This window comes from Labrus mixtus, chromosome 19 (genome assembly GCF_963584025.1).
Source record: "Labrus mixtus chromosome 19, fLabMix1.1, whole genome shotgun sequence".
In the NCBI taxonomy this organism is placed as follows: domain Eukaryota; kingdom Metazoa; phylum Chordata; class Actinopteri; order Labriformes; family Labridae; genus Labrus; species Labrus mixtus.
This window is the reverse complement of record NC_083630.1, coordinates 13361826-13381700: the sequence shown is the minus strand read 5'-3', so window position 1 is coordinate 13381700 and position 19875 is coordinate 13361826. Positions and strand designations below refer to the sequence as shown.

Below are 19875 nucleotides of genomic sequence, written 5' to 3'. Positions count from 1 at the left end.
GGCTATCAGCTTTTGTTGAATTCTGCACAGTGTGTGAGAGATGAGATAGTGTATGGACTAAATGGGAGTGGTGCAGAGATTTATGTAATCTTTCAGCACACAGCTGTACAGGTGCTGCCCTGTGAACAAGGATGGAATACCAAATACAAGACGTGCTGTACACACACCAGTGAGTGAATGTGTTCCTCTATTTGTAGGAAATGCACAAACACTCAAAAACACAATCAATTTAGGAGCTCAATCATTTGACCAAACAATGAATGCATGTTTGTTATAATTGTGAGCAGCATGCAAAATTCAAAACCGTGTTTTATGTCTGCTTCTCAACTGCAGACAGATGGAAAAAAGGTTTAAAAAATGTTGGAAGTGTGCTACATTTAGAAATCTTCACCACCTTTCATTCTAACGGTAGTTTTTGAATCTAGTCTCAACAAATACTAAAAACCCCTCAGAGTCAGAGTTGCATTGATAATGATCAGAGCAGCGATTAGTGTTTTTGTTTTTATCATTCATCTGAAGGTAATTATATCAGAATATTTCATTGATTGAGGAACATTTCTTTGTGGCAATTATTTTTATATCCATTTTGTCATTGTCTTACTTACACTGCATACTGTTTCCTATTAAAACTGACTTTATCCATTTAAACTGTTGTAATCGCTTAGCATTACACGGCTTAGGGAGAGCAAATCAAAGCAAATGTAGACAACAGGAAAATATTATTCGATAAAGTTGTTTCGCTTGAAAATGTTTAAAAAAACGTTCTTTTCCCAACTTCTTAACCACAGCTGTCTTCAAAGCGCATATAGACCTTTTTGGTATAAATCAGTGTGGTATACTTCTTTCAACATTTTGACAAAGACTTGACTGTGGTGCAACTGTCTGCTATTTTATTACTCTTTTCTGGTTTGGAGTAAGTGCACATTTTTGGAGAAGTAGTTGTACCTCAGTATGATGTGGATATAAATACGCTCCTTTGGAAGTGATAACGAGATGATCCGAAGAAGCAGATCCTAGATAACTTGTTTTTCATAGAGTACTGACCCTATACTGTAGGTTCAAACTGTTTCAGAAAACGATGACTTCTTACGCTTAAGCATAATCTGGCATTAAATGAATCATCAAAGGGGAGACGAGTAGACAAACTGGCGTTGAAATATATAAGTTGGTGTAAGCATCAGATGGAAAGTGGAGTTTGTACCTCGGTGGGGGACTGGGGGATTGTGGAGGCCTTGTATCCCAGCTGCAGGAGCATCGCCTCGGCTGCGTTCCGCTTTGCCACCTTCTTGTTGGGTCCTGTTCCCGTTGCGACTTCGTTATTCACCTTCACCTGCACATACAACAGTAGTTTCAGTTGATGTTGACATGCTGAATTCAAACACACATCCCCACAAATTTCCTCGACCTGTCGCACTCTCTAAACGTCCAGTGGAGACCCGTTTGCATGTCTTGCCGGGTCGAGTCAGCCATGCAAACCTCATTTTGAACAAAAAGCCTCCATGTGAAGTGTTTGTTTTTCAGTGAGCCCAAACCATTCCATCTCTCTACACAGAGTGTAAGCAGATATTTCCTAGCGAATATCAAACGTGGTTATGTTATGCAAACAGACAATTACACTCTATAAATAATGTTCTGGGAGCCTGAGCCTCTGTGGACACTGGGTGCACTAACTCAAAGTGGTCTGACATGTTCTGTAAGTGCCTGCTTGAATGCGTCAAGTAGTCCATAACATACACTGAGAAGGAAAGCCTCGATAAATTAACTAAATAACAACAACGCAGTTACTCTTTTAGCATGTTTCAAAAGACTGTCCCGCAAAGCAGAGTGCTTTCTTCTTTAACTAGCGTGTTCACAATAATGTGAATACAGAGACTCGCATGAGAGCTGAAGAGAAACAATGTTACATTTTAGAAGAGTGAGGGGACTGAACAAAGAGAACACACTAACTCACAGGGCCTAATAATGTGTGTGTCCAAGAGATATGGAGAAGAAGTCTAAGGCCACATGCTAAGTGAAGCTGTGTTCTTCTTATGAAAGAAGAGGATTATAGAAAGAGAGACGAGAACAAGAGTTTGACTAAGAGAGACAGACACAGAAAGACTTATAACCCAAGTGCAACATGTAAAAACGTCTTCCTGAATTTCTCCATCTTTACAGGGTGAGCTGCATGTGTGAACGGAAAGCACAAAATCCCTGCCAGTCTCCTATCAAATTTCTGCGAGAGGTCCGGGTGAGCAACCCCTTTTCGAGTGGGCGGGGCTAATGATCCAACAACAGGTGTGGTAAATGTGCACGTAATGTAACTGCTTAATACTCTTTTCTGTTGTATGTTTTTTTATGACTCTTGTGTTGAGTCTGTAGAAACGTCCAATTGTAGCATTATTATAAAGCCAATATAAAGGTCATTACAGTGACGGACTCTTCATCCGCCATCTTTGATTTCTGTAGCTTCTTTTTTACGTCATGTCCTGACTCGTGAGAACCAACCCCCTCCCGCCTGACACAGAAACCTTCACGCTGAAAGAAACGTGTGAATCAGTAAGTCAGAATGATTTCAGGGGCAGGCTGTCCTGATATTTCAATTTCTAATTTCTCACAGAGCTCAGGCAGTTTAAGAAAAAACTTACTCAATAATCTTGAGATCTAAGCACATTGAATTCATTAACTGTACACACACAAATTGATTTGTTTTAGTAAAAGCAGGAACACGATTCCCTGTAAGCTAATTTCCAAGAAAAAGCCTGACCTTGCTCATTAAAGCATCAATCAAATCAAAACAAACAACAAGAAAACGTTAGCTAAATCATATTTTTATGCTTGTAGGATTCTTTCCACATTCTTGCAATGATTTATCCATTCATCCAAAAAAAAAGAAACTATGAAAAATCAGTCCTGGAGAGCGTCTTTTGAAGAGCAGAAAAGTGAAACCCACTGTGAATGTGTTAAGTGTGGTCTTCCCCTCTTACACAAAGTCCTGCTCCAGATTAGTGATAAACAGAAAATCATCCATGACTTAGTTAAGGGTGAAAGGTTGTTAAGTAAGACTGTGACATTTCATTCTGTCATTCTGGCTCCTCACAGCACAGACTACAGTCTGTTATCTTTCTGTGGAGCACAAGACAGTCTGTGAATGTTATTTACTTTAAAAAAAACAAAACAAAAAAAAAAACAGCTTGAAACGGCAGCTGAAGATAATAAAAAAAAAAACAGTTGGCAGCTCCAGCGTGGTAAAACAGCGCTTTTAAATTATTCTGAGTTTGATATGCATGATGTAAAAATAGTTACTATTAAACAGAAAAGGTTTGAGAGCGAATGAGAAGAATAGAGGGTGTGAGGGGAGAGAAAGGAAGTACAGGGAGGTCCAAGGCACTAAAAGTGCACAGAGGAGGAAGTGAATTATGGATCCTCTTCTACAGACAAAATGTTACAGCTGTTATCTGCATACTGGAATCACCAGACTTGAAACATTTCAGTCCATGTGAGCATAAATACATGTTTGACCTTCAATCAAATGTACACTCAATAAGACTCTTCACATGATATTTGTTACATTCAGAGGTGGAAAATATCGCTGCCATTGTCCTCCACCGACCGGGCTGATAATCAAGGAGAATTATTAAGAAGAACATTCTACAAAGAGACAACATACAGAGGAGAACTGAAAAGACAGGGCTGTTTTGCTTCTTGAAAGAACACAGCTCAGTCCAGATCTGCTCCAGTTTTTCTCAGGACATCAGAAGTGGTAGTAAATTGAAGGGCTCATGTAGAAAAGTTTTTTTAAGCCTAAATTGCCTCAGGCCCGGGTTCAACAACGCAGAGTTTGTTGAGTTTATGTCAAGCTGGGACTACACACATGACTGAAATTAGAAACCAGATCGTGGTCTCGGGAGAAAACCAAGAAACTTGTGTTCTACTGTAAAAAGGTTATATAATAGTGCTGCTGCTGCTGGCTACATTTGACAGAAAAGGTTAATTCTTGTTCTGCCTTTGGCTTGTGTTTCCCTCCTTGACAATTAGACTCGGTGTATCCCTGATCTGTGGTTTACTGAGCATCATCTAAAGTGTATTCCCCATTTATCACCTCCTCACTAACCCCTCCTTCGGCTTATATATGACAGGGTGAATACACAAGACTGACTTGTTTTGCAGTTGCACGTCCAGTTTGAGTCTGTTTTGACCCACTATGTGAGTGTAACTGCATTGATTGTGTCTTGTGCTCTTCACCTTTCAAAAATCAGGTAACCTACACTCAAAACTGTGCCTGAATGTGTTGAAGAAATTACTAAGACTTGACTCCACACAATAGGACTCAGTTGACTCAGACGGCTTACGTTGATGAAAGTTTATACATCAGATGAATACTCTGGAGGATGAATACCACAGAATGCATCTTGTGTAATTTTATTTGTTGCACTAAAGCTGCTGTGGTTACTTTGCTAAAGTGTTGCTCATTCTTGGCTACTTGTTTAGACCCTGTCGAAAAGAAAAACCCATCAGGTGCCTGTGCATAAATAAGCACCACCTCTTTACCCATCCCATTCTCAATCTTAATTATTTTTTTTCTTCTTTTTTTAAGATGTATTTTTGGGCTTTTTGTGCCTTTAACGGACAGATAGGACAGTGGATAGAGTTGGAACTCAAAGAGAGAGAGAGAGTGGGGAATGACATGCGGGAAAGGAGCCACAGGTTGGATTTGAACCTGGGCCGCTCCACTTGGAGGACTACAGCCTCCATAGATGGGGCGCGCCCACCAGTGCCCCAATCTTAAAAAGAATATTCTATTGAAAACACAAATCACCTGCATGATGAACTCCCGGCGTCGGGGCATCCCTCTTTCAGAAAGCAGCAGGTACTCCGGCTCCTTCTCCTTTTTGGCCTGCTGGATCTGAGCAAGACGGCTGATCGGGTTCATACCTTGACCATAATCTGGTCCAGTCTGGGAGAGGAAAAAAAAAATGGAATAGACATAATTGTCAAGTCTAATTATCACAAACTGTTATCGTATTAACATGAGTTAAGCATGTGTAACATGTGTTGGGACTGTATAAGAGAAAGCGGAAATGAGATCAAACTCTTCTGCAGAGGAGAGATGCAAAAGACAAGATGAATGACAAAGGAGGTCAGATGGGAACAATCTTATAGCATAGTTCTGTATAATATGACTGAATTTATAAGTAGATTAAATGTCCAGTTCTGGCCCGGCTGAGGTACCTTGAGGATGGTCTTGGTTCGTTTCTTATAGTGCGTTTTGGGTTTCTCCACAGCAGGGATGAAGGGCAGCTTCTTTAGGTCCTGCAGGATGGACAGCGCGGCACGCTTCTTGGACAGCTTCTTGCTGTTGCCCTCGCCTTCCGCAGAGAACTCCCCCACAGATACACGAGTCAGGAAGCTTTTCATGTGCGGGGGGCCGCTCTCCTTTAACACCTGGGGGAGGCAGAGGAGAAACAGGTTGGAGAATTGGTGTTTTAAACATGTTTTGTCTTACAATTTGGGTGGAGAACAGACAAAAAGAGTTCATAGAACAAAAGATTTTAAAAAAAAATGTCATAAATCTGTTTTTGTCATTCATGATATGTGTGAGGGAGTGTGTGCAAGCAGTGTGCAAGCAGCTACACCAGGTGGTCCAAAACATCTGTTCTGAATGGTCACATTGCTACCCACCCATGTACGCGTGTGTGACTTATACAGAACACACACACACGCACGCACATACACACACTAAGTGACGTACAAACACACATATGAAGAGGAACATGTTTCTAGATGACAGTCTCTGGTGTTGAGGGCTCAGTTTCCTTCCTCCAGCCCCTGGTCACCTGGGAGACCTAAAACAAACACCGGCTGGCGTTAGGTCATGCTTCTGCAATCACATCTACTTCCTGTGAAGTCGGAGTACAGTGTGTGTGTGTGAGCGTGTGCATGTGTGTGTAGCAGGTGGGATTCTCCCCAACCTTATTTAAGAAAAAAAAAAAACACACACTGGAGGAAGAATTAGATTTCACACACTTACTGAGTCCAGCAGAACATGTTTCGGCTGAGGTGGATGCATTTTTTTTTTTTTTTTTTGGATTCAGAGATCGCCGGCATTCTCCCTCGATCTCCCTCTAGCTGTAGCTGCTGACTGTTACCATTTCTTTCCAATCACTCCCTCCCTCCTCCTCCTCCTCCTCCTCCTCCTACTGCTCGAACTTCATTTGAGCTCAATTTGCGGTGCAGACAGCACAAACTGTAGCAATCAGATGCAATCTAGAAACAGTTCAACGGAACCCAGTGACCGATAAAACTGATAAGCGGAACCTCGAGCATTCCTCGAATGCTTCACACATCAACGCAGACTAATATCAGATCTGGAGGAGAACAAAGGATAATGTGTACAAACCCTTCCATATGGCCAAACTACGAACACAAAACTTCTCTTTTGTTTCAATAAACACACTACAAAGATGATGCAAATGATCATTTTCATCTGCAGACACTAAAGCAGTTAAAAGTTACTGTGTGTCAATGTTTTACAAAAAGGGCTGAAAAAGAAGAATTCTTCCAACTAGAGTAAGTGCAGGACACTCCTGGTAACTAAGCTGACACCGGCCCCGTGTTTGCTGTCAGTGTACCTGTTAGGCTGTCAGCATTCCTTCACAATGACTTTAAAGATGTGTGTTTTCAGGAAGCCTTGGCGCGCTGGCTGTCCAAGCTAACAGCCTCTCACCCCTGCCCGGGGGACCTGCTCTGGTCTAGCTCATCACCAGAAAAGGGAAATGTAACACGGCAGCTTCTTGTGCATTACAACATTCAATGGGACTATCTGAATCTTTTTAAGTCAGTCAGTGGGGTTGATGATGATGACACTACTCATCACTGGCAAGCTGAGATTACATCATTTGGGAGAAAAGAGCAATTAACAAAATCTAGATGACCAAGTGCTTTGTGAAAAAATATAACAGCACTCATAGGTCCCTGATGCAGCAGCAGTGAATGACGGGATGTGCATGACAGGAAGCGTCCTCAGCTGTCCTCGATTCTGTGGCTGTATTCACGAAACCAATCACTCACTTAAGTTTTCTTTCTCTCCTCATCCATCACGGCCTCTTCTAAACATGTGAAACTATTTAGTATATGTGGTTGAGCAAGATGGTAGGCTGACCTAGAAACAAACATGTTTGCATCCTGGTAGGTGACCACAATGTGCCTGGTTTAATTCTGACCACAAACCTCTGTTACCCGTCATTGTTTATTTGGCAGGAAACCAACGGAAACCCCCAAAAAGTTACTGGTACTGGAAAAAGGCTGTGAAAAAAAAAATCTACGACAGATGTGAAATGACTGAAGTAACCAATTAAAAGCTGTTATTCAAAGGTCTATTGAAAGGATCATTGCTGAAACACTTGAAGTTTTTCACAGGAACAAATGTACGAGCAGACTTGTGAGTGAGTCAGGCTCTTAAGTTGCACGCTGTCCTTTTCTGCTTGTCCAAAACACTCGGGGAACTTGCAAAAAAAATGAAAGCACAATAATTATCGCAGCTGATGAAACCCATCTTTGCAGTTAAAGCAACAAAAACGTGCAGCTACTAACAAGGAGCGTGCCACCAAACTTGGCCTGTATAGATACATGGTACAGTCAACAATGACTGCGAGACAAAAGTGTGTGTCTGTGCACACACGTCACACACTCTTGGCCCGGGATTGAGGCAGACGAGCTGCAGTCAGTCTCCTGGCAGACGACACGCGATCTGCGCCACACCGATGGTATTTCAGCACTTCCATTCATTTACACGCACACACATACATGCAAACAAACAGGCAAACACACCCCACTAGCACCTGATGACATGGATCAGGTTGTACACAGGAAACACTCTGTAATTCAATGTTGATTTTTTTTTTTTTTCACAATCCCCTTCTCCTCTTGTCTCTTCATCTCTTCTTTTCTCAAACATGGGAGGCCTTCTCTCCGGCTTCTCAGGGAGTCATTAATACCCTGAGCAGTCTGAGGATCTGAGACCTCAGGTACACTGGAAGAGGAGGCTATGGGAGCAGGCTAGGACAATGGTGAGGACTGGTAGAGGGAAGAAAGGCTCTTTTGTGACGACCGGTGGATGGACAAGCCCTCAGGGATGCTGCTTCTTGTAAGATGGGTGGTTCTTGGCCCGGACCCTCTTCTCCTGTGTCCTCCTTGGGAAAGGGAGCCTCTGATCCAACACACAAGCTGTGATTTATAGATTGTTTCCCCTTTGATGCTGACATCTGTTTGATATTGCCTGACGAGGGGATTAAAACGAGCCAACCGGCTCTCAGGGTGGCGGCGACCCTCATCGTTGCATCGTTGGGATGGGAAAGCAGACACTCGCTTGCAATGACTCATGGGTAATTTCATGCGGCTTAGAGTGTAGGGATGAAATAATGTGCGATCATGGCTGATGTAAAGGTGCTCAAAAGGTGCAAGATGACCATTACGGCTTTGTGTTTGGTGTGTGAATAATGCATAACGTGTGAAAGCATGTGTATGAGTTTGAGAGTTTGATTATTAATGGGGGGCGTTGAGGTGTTCCATTTCTCTTCAGTGCATCAAAGGAAACATAGTACAGGAGATGTGACATGGCAGGGTATGAGATAAGGCCAATCTTTGCGTAATGAAGACCCAAAGTGACACAAATAATTCACATTTAGTCTCTAGCTATGGTGTAGTGGCAGTGTATTCAACAGGCTGATTTGGGAGTGAAATTGTGAGAGTCATCTGTGCACCGTATGAGGGGAGTGAAAGGTATTATCAGGATAGTAGAGGAAAACAGCATGGCCATGGAACACTTTATTTTGATAGGGCACAGGAAATGTGGTTCAACTGATATGAAGAGATGAAGAATCATCACTTCTGATCCGACAGTTTTCGGGTATAAAAAATGAAAAGACAGCACACAACAAAGCAAATAGACTTTTTCTGATACTGATATCCATATAAAAGTTGTCAACATCATAATCAGCCTGCCCCAATCAGGCAGAATGCCAGCCAGTTCACTCAGCCGTTATTATTACAAATCAGACCCACAAAAAGTCAACTAGTTCCAGGTATCTTTTTTTTTTTTTTGTATTTTTGGGCATTTTATGCCTTTTAATGGAGTGACAGGAAAGTGGAAAGAGTTGGAAATCAGGGAGAGAGAGAGAGAGAGAGTGTGGGGAATGACATGCGGGAAAGGAGCCACAGGTGGGATTTGAACCTGGGCCGCTCGCTTGGAGGACTGCAGCCTCCATATGGGGCGCGCGCACCAACCACTGCCCCACCAACTAGTTCCAGGTATCTTATCATGAAACGTGAAAAGTGAAATGTGAGTTACAGCTAGCGAAATAACAGCAAGCAGTGTTTTCTCTACAAATATCATGTTTATTTTTATTGCACTGGTATCAGAGGGGTGATCGGTATCGGCGAGTACCCTGGTTTAGGTATGGAAATTGGAAGTACGGAGAGCAGACACAACTCCGAGCAAAGAATATCAGTTGAATGACGACGCCTATTGAGGAGAGAAGTCACTGATTTACTGCTCGTCATCAGACAGTGGTAATGAACAGCTAGTCTCCAGATCAACAGCAAGCAGAAGAGAGAGTGTTTGGAGGAATGTGTCTGCTTTTAAAAAACCCCGTTGTCAGCTTCCAATGTGGAAGGACAGAAAATGAAAGTGGCGTAATCGCTGACAGTGACAAAGACGTGACGGATGAGTCACATCAATCCAGATTTAGCAGGCTGAAATTATTAATAGAAGTTCCAGGAAGGATAGCCATGTCATGCTCCCATTAGCAAATGCGTTTTTCGAACAAAGGGAAGAGCGGAGGGAGGGTGTGAACGGGAGGATTGAACAGCTTTGCAACATAATTTCTTCAGTGTTATGTAAACTTTTATTGACAAGCAAAGTCATCATGAGAAGAAACTCCCTCCCTTCCTTCTATCATTATCTCCGTTTTTCCCTCAACACCATCCTTCAAGCCTCAACATGCATCCGCCCTTCACTGTGATTTTTGGTAGGAGAGGTGGAAGGCAGGGGTTTAGGATGGAGGAAGGGAGGGGGCACGCAGAGTAAACTGAGCCTCCCTTGTTTTTGGCACCTTGCAGAGAGCAGTAGAAGAAGAGGGGGCCATCAGGGAGTGAACCTTGGATGAGTCAGCTGAGATGCGCCGAAAGCCAAGGGGAACAGACTCAGCCGGTCATGTAAGGACACACTAGACTAGTCCGTGAATTCAGAAAAAGTTGGGTACAATTGTTAAAAGAGCAGAATTGGTAGTTTAACACACATCAAAGGACAACTTCAGAAAATCGTCATCATGTGGGGGAAAACTGAAGTTAGAACGGAATAAAGTCAAACTAGAATTCTGTAGACTGTGTTGCACATACATACAGTAGATATTAGGTTATGGGACTATTTGTATTATAATAATAATAAAGTTTATTTATATAGCGCTTTTCGCAGACGAAGGTCACAAAGTGCTTTACATCAACAAAAAACAACAATAGCATACATACAATGAAAGAAGAAAAAGAAAAAATTAGTACATTATGGACGACACAATAATTGGCACAATAAAACACAGATGAGTAGATACACTGGGTGGACCTGATTACACATAGGCCTGTCTAAACATTAACGTTTTGAATTGTTTTTTTAAAAGACTCAACAGAGTCAGAAAGACGTAGCGAGATGGGTAGAGAATTCCAGAGGATTGGTGCTATGGACTGAAACGCACGATCCCCACGAGTCTTAAAAATTGAACTGAGTGGACAGAATAACGCTCCTTTTGTAGGATGTGGGTGAATGTAAAACAGCAGAGGCTAACAAGAGGGTTTATATTCAACTAAATAAATTCCCTTTAACACCATAATGAAATGTAACAACCTTACAGGGCGCTGGGAGCAAAGTGGTTAGTGCGCGCACCCCACATACGGGGTGCTATTGTCCTTCAAGCCAGCAGCCAGGGTTCAAATCCGGCCTGTGGCTCCTTTCCCGCATGTCATTCCCCCATCGTCTCTGCCTTATTTCTAACTCTATCAACTGTCCTAGCTCTAAAAATAAAGGCATGAAAAGCCCCAAAAATAAACTTTAAATGTAACAAACTTATGTTGGTTATGATGTTCGAGTAAGATGTATGTATGCATTAAATATGTTGTTGTATATTTTTATCTTCCTTGTTATTCTGATCTACTAAGGCGTATGGTAAATTATTATTTCTACTGCCGCCGGGGGTGGGGGGGGGGGGGGGGGGGGGTTGGTGGGGGGGTGGGGGGGGGGGGGGGGGGGGGGGTTGGTGGGGTGGTGGGGGTATAATTGTTGTTTATCATTCTTTTAAAAATAATAAAAAAAATTTAACAAAAAGTGCAAGATTCACTTGTCATAATAGGATATAGAGACGTTTAGAGATCCTACTAGATATTGTGTGAATATGAAACAGAGGTAGGGTATCAAATTTCCTGAAAACTGTGTTTTTATTTGATTTATGTCAGAGACTGTCCTTTGAGGAATAATATTGGTTGAGTGAATTCAGGCTTACAGAGAATTTCTTATTCCTATGAAAGATAATCTAATTTTCTACAAATGGATGAATAACGAGGGATTTTTTGTCTTATCCGCTGAGTCACCACCACAGGCCACGTCACATGACCCCATACCAGTTTTCCCGCAGCAGCCCAGACACGCTTTAAACTTCACAACGTCAGAATTTCCCTCATGAGGTGATCCTCAGTCCAACGTTTCCCGTGCACAGATTGTTTAAAGCTTTCTTTCCGATAAGTGACCGCACTGAGGGACAAATCAGGCAGAGCTGAGTATAAACATGTCCAGGCTTCGTTCACATTGTATTAATATAAGAAGATTAAGTATTATCAGTGTGACTCCTTCACCTTCTAATTCGTGGTTGAGTTTTTGTAATACTTACCGTATTAGGACACTACAAAGAAAAACCTCATATTACATCACAAGTCCTCGTACATTCCTTTACTGCTTGCTCTTATCTTCATTAACTCTTCATGATTTACAGGAAGAACAGGAGTTAGAATTCCCAGTAAGCCATGTCTCACCTCAAAGTTGACTGATAAGTTCCTCTTAAGGGCGATTTCGTACACCAGGCTTATCTCTGATTTGCTGGCATCAGTGCCGTCCTCGCTCTCCTCCTTTTCCTCTGGGCTCTGAAACGAGGACAAAATCGCAGGTTAAAAAAACTAAAAAAAACTGTGAAAGTGGACATGATGTTAAAATTCTTATTATTCATGACTGCTCATTGAACTGCAACTAAAACTAAAAACTAAAAAACTAAAGTGTGACCTTCACCTGCAAAGCTTTGGTCATTTTGTAGCTGGTGAGTGTTTGTGTCATGATTTGGTCTTATTTAGTTTTGTATTTCAGACTTTAGGTTTCCATGTTTTAATTTCTCCTGTCCATCCTAGTGTTGCTTGTTTCCCTAGTGTGTTTTTAAAGATTAGTTTTTTGGCTTTTTGTGCCTTTATCAGAGAGATAGGACAGTGGATAGAGCCGGAAACCAGGAAGAGAGAGTGGGCAATGACATGCAGGAAAGGAGCCACAGGTTGGACTCGAACCTGGGCCGACCGCCCGAAGGACCACAGCCTCCACACATGAGGCGCGCGCACCAACCACCGCGCCACCAGCGCCCCATGTTTCCTAGTGTTGATTGTTTGTCGTTTGTTGGATGTCAGTGTCTCCCAGTGTCTACTTCTTACCAGTTTTTTTCCTCGTGGCTCCTTTTGTTAAAAGTTTTTTTAGTTTGCCTTCTGACTTTTTGTTTTGCTTAATAAACATTTTTGTTTTTCTGCAATTGGGTCCACCTCCTATGTCTTTCCAACACCGTGGCAGTTTGATACATCATGTTGTTTTTAGATGAGCCTGACTAGCACTCAGATAAGAGGCCAGAGGAGGAAAAACACTCTGATTTAATATCCATCACTTGTTTGGGATCTATGATTAGATCACATATAAAAGTTGACACAGTATAACCTACTTAAAGTTATCAATTTAAACTTTGTCTGGCTTCATTAGAAGTGCTGACTCATTCAAACTTGCATCCTGACAGCGGCTCTTGGGCTAAAGAAAACAGCAACAACAAATCACAGAAGAGAGGTTCAGATAAGCACACAGTCATACTGTACAGAAGACAAAGCTGTTGCTTTATGTGCAGCTATGCTTGTTATTCAAGCAAACACTGATATAATGTCTCTCTCTCGCATTGTTCTAATCTGAATGAGTAACTGGTCAGGCCTTGATATAACTAAAGACATCACCAGAGACATTTTATGTAAAGGTTTTTACTAAAATATGAAAAGATCTTCTATTTTGTCTTTCCATCTTTCAAATAAAAAACCCAACTGTGACCCTTCACATATCAAAATCAGAATGAACCACCTACAGGGCGGATGTAAGCCATGCTGCTGCAATGAGAAGCCAGTCTGTTTTGGATACGATCTTTATCTGCTACAGGATTAAGATTTATTTCAGGACATGACTGGTGGTCCTCGGCCTGAAAAGAAAGTTCTCTACACGGTGTGGTCGGATCTAACACTAGAATTTCAGGATCAAAACTCTTTGTTCTCTTTGTGATATCTGTTCTCTATCTGTGATAATTATTGGGATATGACATGTTTCTTATTGACTGATAGGACTTTATTGTCTTATCACAGCGGCTCCATTTACAACATAACAAAGAAAGACAAGATACAAAGATGGAAGTCTGATTGACACCAGACAAATATTCAGAGGGGATCTGGGATTCAGCTCCGTATTCTGTTTTAGGATTGACTGGTGTACTAAAAAGTTCTTGAGTGTGACCTTATTAAAACGTGGGACCCTATACCTCAGGTTTGATGATAATATTTCAAATTCACTGTTCAGGTGTGGTTAGGGTCAGAGACAATTCTGTAAACCAGCCTTTACAGGTTTTTTATAGCAGGCTGATGCCTAGAGTCTCTGAAGTGGTTGGCCTACAATTACTATTATAAATGTATTTATTATGCCTGAATGATGTTATTATTGTTATATTAAAGAATGCATATTATCCATAACTCAGTTTTTATGTCCATCTGCTGTAGTTCGTTTTTTAAACAATACTTGTGTTTGAAACATTTCCCTCCAGAAGCCAAACAGCTGTTTTATTAACCACTAAATTAGCACCAATCAATCTTTGAGTAGCTAATCGTTAGCGTTGTCATCATTTGACTGCATCAACAGGTTTTTGAAGCATGGCTGTTATACCTGGGTGTCCCTCACACAGGTGAAATGTGCACATGCTAAGAGAGATATGGTTTCTCCTTTAAATTCTATCATTTTAAAATGTATTGGGATAAATTCAGACTTTGGTTATGTGTTCATTTCAACAGCTCTAGTTGCTATAACAACGGCATTGTGATTTATTGTACGGCACTAAAAAAAAAAATAAAAGGCTCGGTTTTGTGTTTTAATTCGGCATGAAGCACAAGTATTGTATCAAAAATTAATTTAAAAAAATAATTAATTAGTCTTAAGTGGGAAATCAACAGCATGTTTGTGGGATCATGTTTTTATTCCATACCTCCACAAAATTTGAGATTAAAGATGGAGGAACACTGATTTAAGGTTGCTCTATACTTAATGTCTGAAAATGGATTGAACTCAGTTTGATTTTTCTGTTGATTCTTAAGTTAGTTGTGTAAATCAGCCAGACTGAATGTATCAAATGATTTTCAGTAGATGATGTTATAACGCTTTCTAGTTCACTCTGAATCTCCCTTCCAGTAAAGAAACCTAGATAATGCCACTTAGATCCTTTCATCAGCTCCACACCAAAGGGCTTTTTGCTGCCAACAGTCTATGGGAATGCAGAGTTGTGTCTCTCGATCTTTATCTTCCCGTGTCCAGCTCTTTGTTTGATTGGCTCTGAATGGCTGCTGTCTTTCCCTTTGGGCTTCTTCTTCCCTTCTCCCGCTTCATTGTGTGATCTGATCTGACCCATGATTCATGCAGACACATCTCTTGGATATCACAGGAAACACTGTCACGTGGTAGATGGACCTGATGCACCAGGGGGAGAAGACTTCCCATTGATGAGCGCCCTTGTGTGTATGTGTGTACTGTACATTTTCAGCTTTTTGAAATGGATGTATTGAGGTATGAAAAAAACCCAGAGTGAATCACTCCACATAGCCTTGTTCACATTTAAAGGGATACTTCACCCATTTGCATTAAGCTTTGTATCATTAGACACCTGGTAGTATTTTTGAATGGTTGTGCATCCCGCCCTCATTTTCCCCTGAGATGGGAAATCTTTGTATTTGTAAGTCTGAAAAGGAGCAGTGACGCAAAAATGACGATTTTTGCGTCACTGGAAGCTGTTGTGGTTAGCGGGGTGAAACTACAACGCTTGTTCCTTATATTTTCGACCACTGAAGCTACAGACCAATCACAGATCAGTGGGTGGGAACTCACTCCCAGAATTGAAACTTAACGTCAGCCATATTGCTTGGAAGCTATGCTAACAGGCTCTATGGAGAAAGCATAAGGCCTGTCTGTCGTCGCCGGTGAGGACGAGGAGCCCGGGCCGGCTCGAGCTGGGGCGGACTGGTAGTGTCGGTGCTCTCACTGTTTGCCTATTGACACAGACATAGAGTCTGTTTTCTGCCAGGAATTTCCAAGATACCAATTCAATTCTGAAAGAAATCTCAGAATCAGTTGAGGAAACGGCCTTACGTGTTGAAGTAAATATGTCTGTAAATGTTTTTATTACCATATTTCTACTGCTATGTTGTATATTTTGGAGAAATTGTAACGATCGAATTTCCCTCTGGGATTAATAAAGTATTTCTGATTCTGATTCTGAAATAGAGGACCTTAGTGGGAGTGGCCTGCGGTGCTGTGCATTCTGGGATTTGGTGTCTTTCATCCACATGAGCCAAAAAGACACTTTCTGCCTTTTCTCGGCCAAGAAGGCACCAACTTATTTCACATTTCTACAACATATATGACCTAATTTCAATACAGATTCATGTTTCAACGGGTGAAGTATTCCTTTAAGTGTATTCATTGTATGTGTGGTCAGACCTTGTGATGTGTGTGATTTATAGTGTGATCCCCCCTCAAGGCTAAATTCAAAAGCGACCAGGTTTAAGTGTCTGCATCTATCTACGGGTGTTATTGCCATGCTGGAATAATCAAGCAGAGAAGCGGCCTTCCTTTAACAAAGACAGATCGAAACTACTTAATAAAGCGTCTTTTTAGAGAGTACTTTGGAAAAGTACAAGTGAGAGAAGAAGTCATATAGTGTTCTGAGACACTAACTCTCGCCCTGAAGGAGCCGTTTGAATGAACAGTGACGGTGGGCGTACAGAGGGCCTCACATTCACATCTATGCCCATGAGCGTGGCTAAATGCTTCTACATCAAAAGGATGTGAGAGACGGATCTCCCAATGGACCGAACAATACAGTCCTTTGAAAAGTAACTGTTTATTATTGAGGCGATAATTTCACAGATCTTAATATATCTTCTTCCCCTCAAATGAACCACTGAAATGTTGTCCTCGAAACTTCACTTGCATATTTCCCCTCAAAAACAGCAAGTCAAACCATTCAGGGATAAGCTGTTTTAACATCAGATATTATTAAAGTCGGACTGATAGAGGAGATTTTTTTTAAACTGATACAAACAAAATGAAAAATATTCTATTTGGAACAGTAACAATAACTACAAGACATTTTCAGTCATTGCTTAGTATGGCAACATCTCTTGCTTTTCTCATTTTTTCCCTCTTGTTTAACAACATTTCATATCTCATCAATAAAGTCGAATGTTCTGTATGTTTTGGTGGTTTTGTTGAGCCTGTTTTCTATTTCTTCTGGGTGTGGTTTCCACATAACCAACGTGCAGGTTTCTTGATCTTACACACAGTTTTACATTGTCTACATTGTTTTATTTTCTTGTGTGAATTATACATTTGCTCTTCAGGGAGGCTAATTTAATCGGTGCAGATATTATAGTACATATAATGAATTTTTGAGCTGGGCTGGAAAATACTTTTTATTTTTTTTGCATTGATTTGACGATGAAAAGGGGCTACAAAAGGCAGATTTTTTTTTAAATTAATAAACTTATTAAAGAAAAATATAATTTGTAAACATTTTCAACCGATGCTAATGTGAACAAATGTCTTCTTGAGTGATGTCACGCTACATGGATTTGAGACAGTCCTGAGAGTATTCTAAACTACGAAATTGGAGCACTCTCTGCTCGACAAAATACGTGATGACACCATAATTCATTACCATTCATTCTTCTCAAACACATGAAAATATGTCATGTTGGCTCATTTGATAATATACTGTATGTATGCAGAACACATAACTATTATTGGCAAATATCGACAAACAGATACATCAGTCGGAGACCAGATATGATCGTTTATATATGATCAGTAACACGCAGGGATTTACAAGTTAGTCACCAATTACAACATTCCAAATCTGTATGAAGCCTGAAGCCATTCTTAGTTGTTTTTTGTGTTTCCTAGGGTTACATGTTGTTACTCTACCTTTGTATAAACACAACACATTTAGAGCACCACTGATGTTTATCTGTGGTCTTTCTTAAATCAAAGGTTTGACAGGTTGTGGTTAAAAAAAGGAACACTACTAGCCCCAGGGTGTCCACACACAAACACGTGGAAGGGGCACAAACACACACAAATACACACACACACACACGTTGAGACAGCATGACAGACATACACTGCAGACACAATGTGCCTCAATTTGTAAAGCAAGACTCAGAAGCAGCAGCAAACAAAGAGCACATTTATGCAGGCTGACGCCACAAGACAGCGAGTCGGGCAAAGTGAGAAGAGCCAAAGCGTTTTGAATAACCATCAGCGATGCCAGGCGCTGAGGATATGGGGTAATTTGATTTCCGGTGGGAGATGATAACAACAGTTAACAGCCATGCCTGAGGGGAAACTTTGAAAAGGTACAGTGACATTGGGAGGAGGCAGAAAGAAAAAAGGACAGAGTAAAGAGAAACTTGGAAGAGAAAAAAAGCACTCGAGCCAGGTGTCAACTAAACTATGGAGACAGCATGATAATGATACATTAGAGTAATAAGAGCTGAAGTGGATTAGGATTAAATCTGATGAAAGCTGGTTACGCACTCATTTTAGCATCTGCAAAAAAACGTGCTGAAACCCTTTAAATAGAGTCTCTGTGGGGAGGCACAAACCCCTTTGACTTTTCATTAAAGGAAGAGTTTTAAAGCACAGGAGGGTCAGACAGATGGCCCGTCATTTGATGAGAAATCAGCCACAAGGTGACTAAAGTGCAGAAGGCAGGAGGTGGTGATGGTTACGGAATGAATGAAGAATGACCTTTCATGAAAAGAATGATTGACAGAACATCAGATTGGATGGAAACAGCTTCATAAGGCTGTTTCCAATGGAGTTTCAACATATGAGCTAAATTGTACAACTCACAATAAATCGATTACTTAATAGACGGTAAATTAACCTGCCCGACAATGCTTAACCATGACAAATTATAGTCAAGCAATATTCCACAAACAATGTATCTAAAAATCAGACATTGGATTGAAAAAATAAACATGACATCACATGAGCAATATGAGTGGACAGAGCTTGATTTATCTTATGACTCTCAAGTCTCACATGGTTCAAATGAGCACAGTAGTATAATTCAAGTCAGTCCCACAAACATCCACCTGTGTTACTTAATGCACACTTGTATTAAAACTGGAAAAAATGGAAAATGTATAATGTCGGTATTGATACACTAAAAATGATCTCCTCTAAAGATGTATTTTTTGTGCCTTTATTGTAGAGATAGGACAGTGGATAGAGTTGGAAATCAGGACGAGAGAGAGAAAGAGAGAGGGGAATCACATGCGGGAAAGGAGCCGCAGGTTGGATTCAAACCCGGGCCGTCCGCTTGGAGGACTATAGCCTCCGTACATGGGGCGCATGCACTAACCACTACACTACCCACGCCCTAATAATCTTCTTTTTAAAGGAGAATTTTTATCAAAATGACATCTGTATAAAGACATTCCTTTATCTTTTTTTAAAGCAATGAAACAACATATTTGCAACAGGTCTTGTAAGATTTATAACAATATTGATGTGAATAGTGAATAATTATAGTCGAGTCCTGACTAGTAAAATATATAGCCATTACCTTTGGGTATGATTAGTCTAAAATGGACAGTCACACAGAAGTCCTTTTCAGCAAACATTGACAGAAATATATTAAAGGTGTTGGGAAGGATTCCTTAAGTGGTGTAAGTCGATAAGCGATCGTTGGTGTTTGTGTGATTCTTTGTTTACCTGTGGGGGGCGTTCTGGGATGGGTTCGTTGCGCAGGGCTTGCAGGGCCTTCATGGCTGCGTTGTGTCTGGCTGCTTGGCGGGTGCGCCCATCGCCTATAAACTCATGACTCCCCACAGACAGCTGCACATAGAAGATCTTAGGAACAGGATAATGGTACCTAGGAAAGAACAGGAAGAAGACATGTATTCATTTATAAAGATGTTGATATTTATATCTTAATTTTTTATTTTCTAAACTAGATAAATCATTTACAACAAAAGGCAAGGAAGAGTCTCAGCCTTTATGAGCCAAGTTATCAATTCAAACCGTTTACACCGCTCCAAGTTTAAGGCCCACCACTTCATCAGGGTCAATTACTACACAATAGCCTGTTGGCCAACCACTTGACAAATGTCTCACTATTGAATCTAATCTTAGTGTTGCTTAACAAGGCCCAGGGAAATATATATCCTCTCCTCTTTCTTCTGGCCCCGAACATAGATTTTCCTCTTTTCTTTGGGTCATGACAGAGCGGGACTGAGCCATCAGTGAGC

The 19875-nt window shown here is 41.0% G+C and overlaps 1 protein-coding gene across 1 annotated transcript in view; it reads right to left on the bottom strand.

The window, feature by feature from the left end:
* Nucleotides 1-19875, bottom strand: part of stau2 (staufen double-stranded RNA binding protein 2) — an 87301-nt gene that overhangs the window by 45832 nt on the left and 21594 nt on the right. Inside the window, exons 7-11 of the mRNA XM_061065126.1 lie at nucleotides 19340-19499; nucleotides 12055-12162; nucleotides 5212-5424; nucleotides 4799-4936; nucleotides 1202-1330 (exon numbers count right to left, since the gene is read on the bottom strand). Of these exons, the coding sequence (XP_060921109.1) occupies nucleotides 1202-1330; nucleotides 4799-4936; nucleotides 5212-5424; nucleotides 12055-12162; nucleotides 19340-19499 (748 nt within the window). The remainder of the gene's footprint in view (nucleotides 1-1201; nucleotides 1331-4798; nucleotides 4937-5211; nucleotides 5425-12054; nucleotides 12163-19339; nucleotides 19500-19875) is intronic.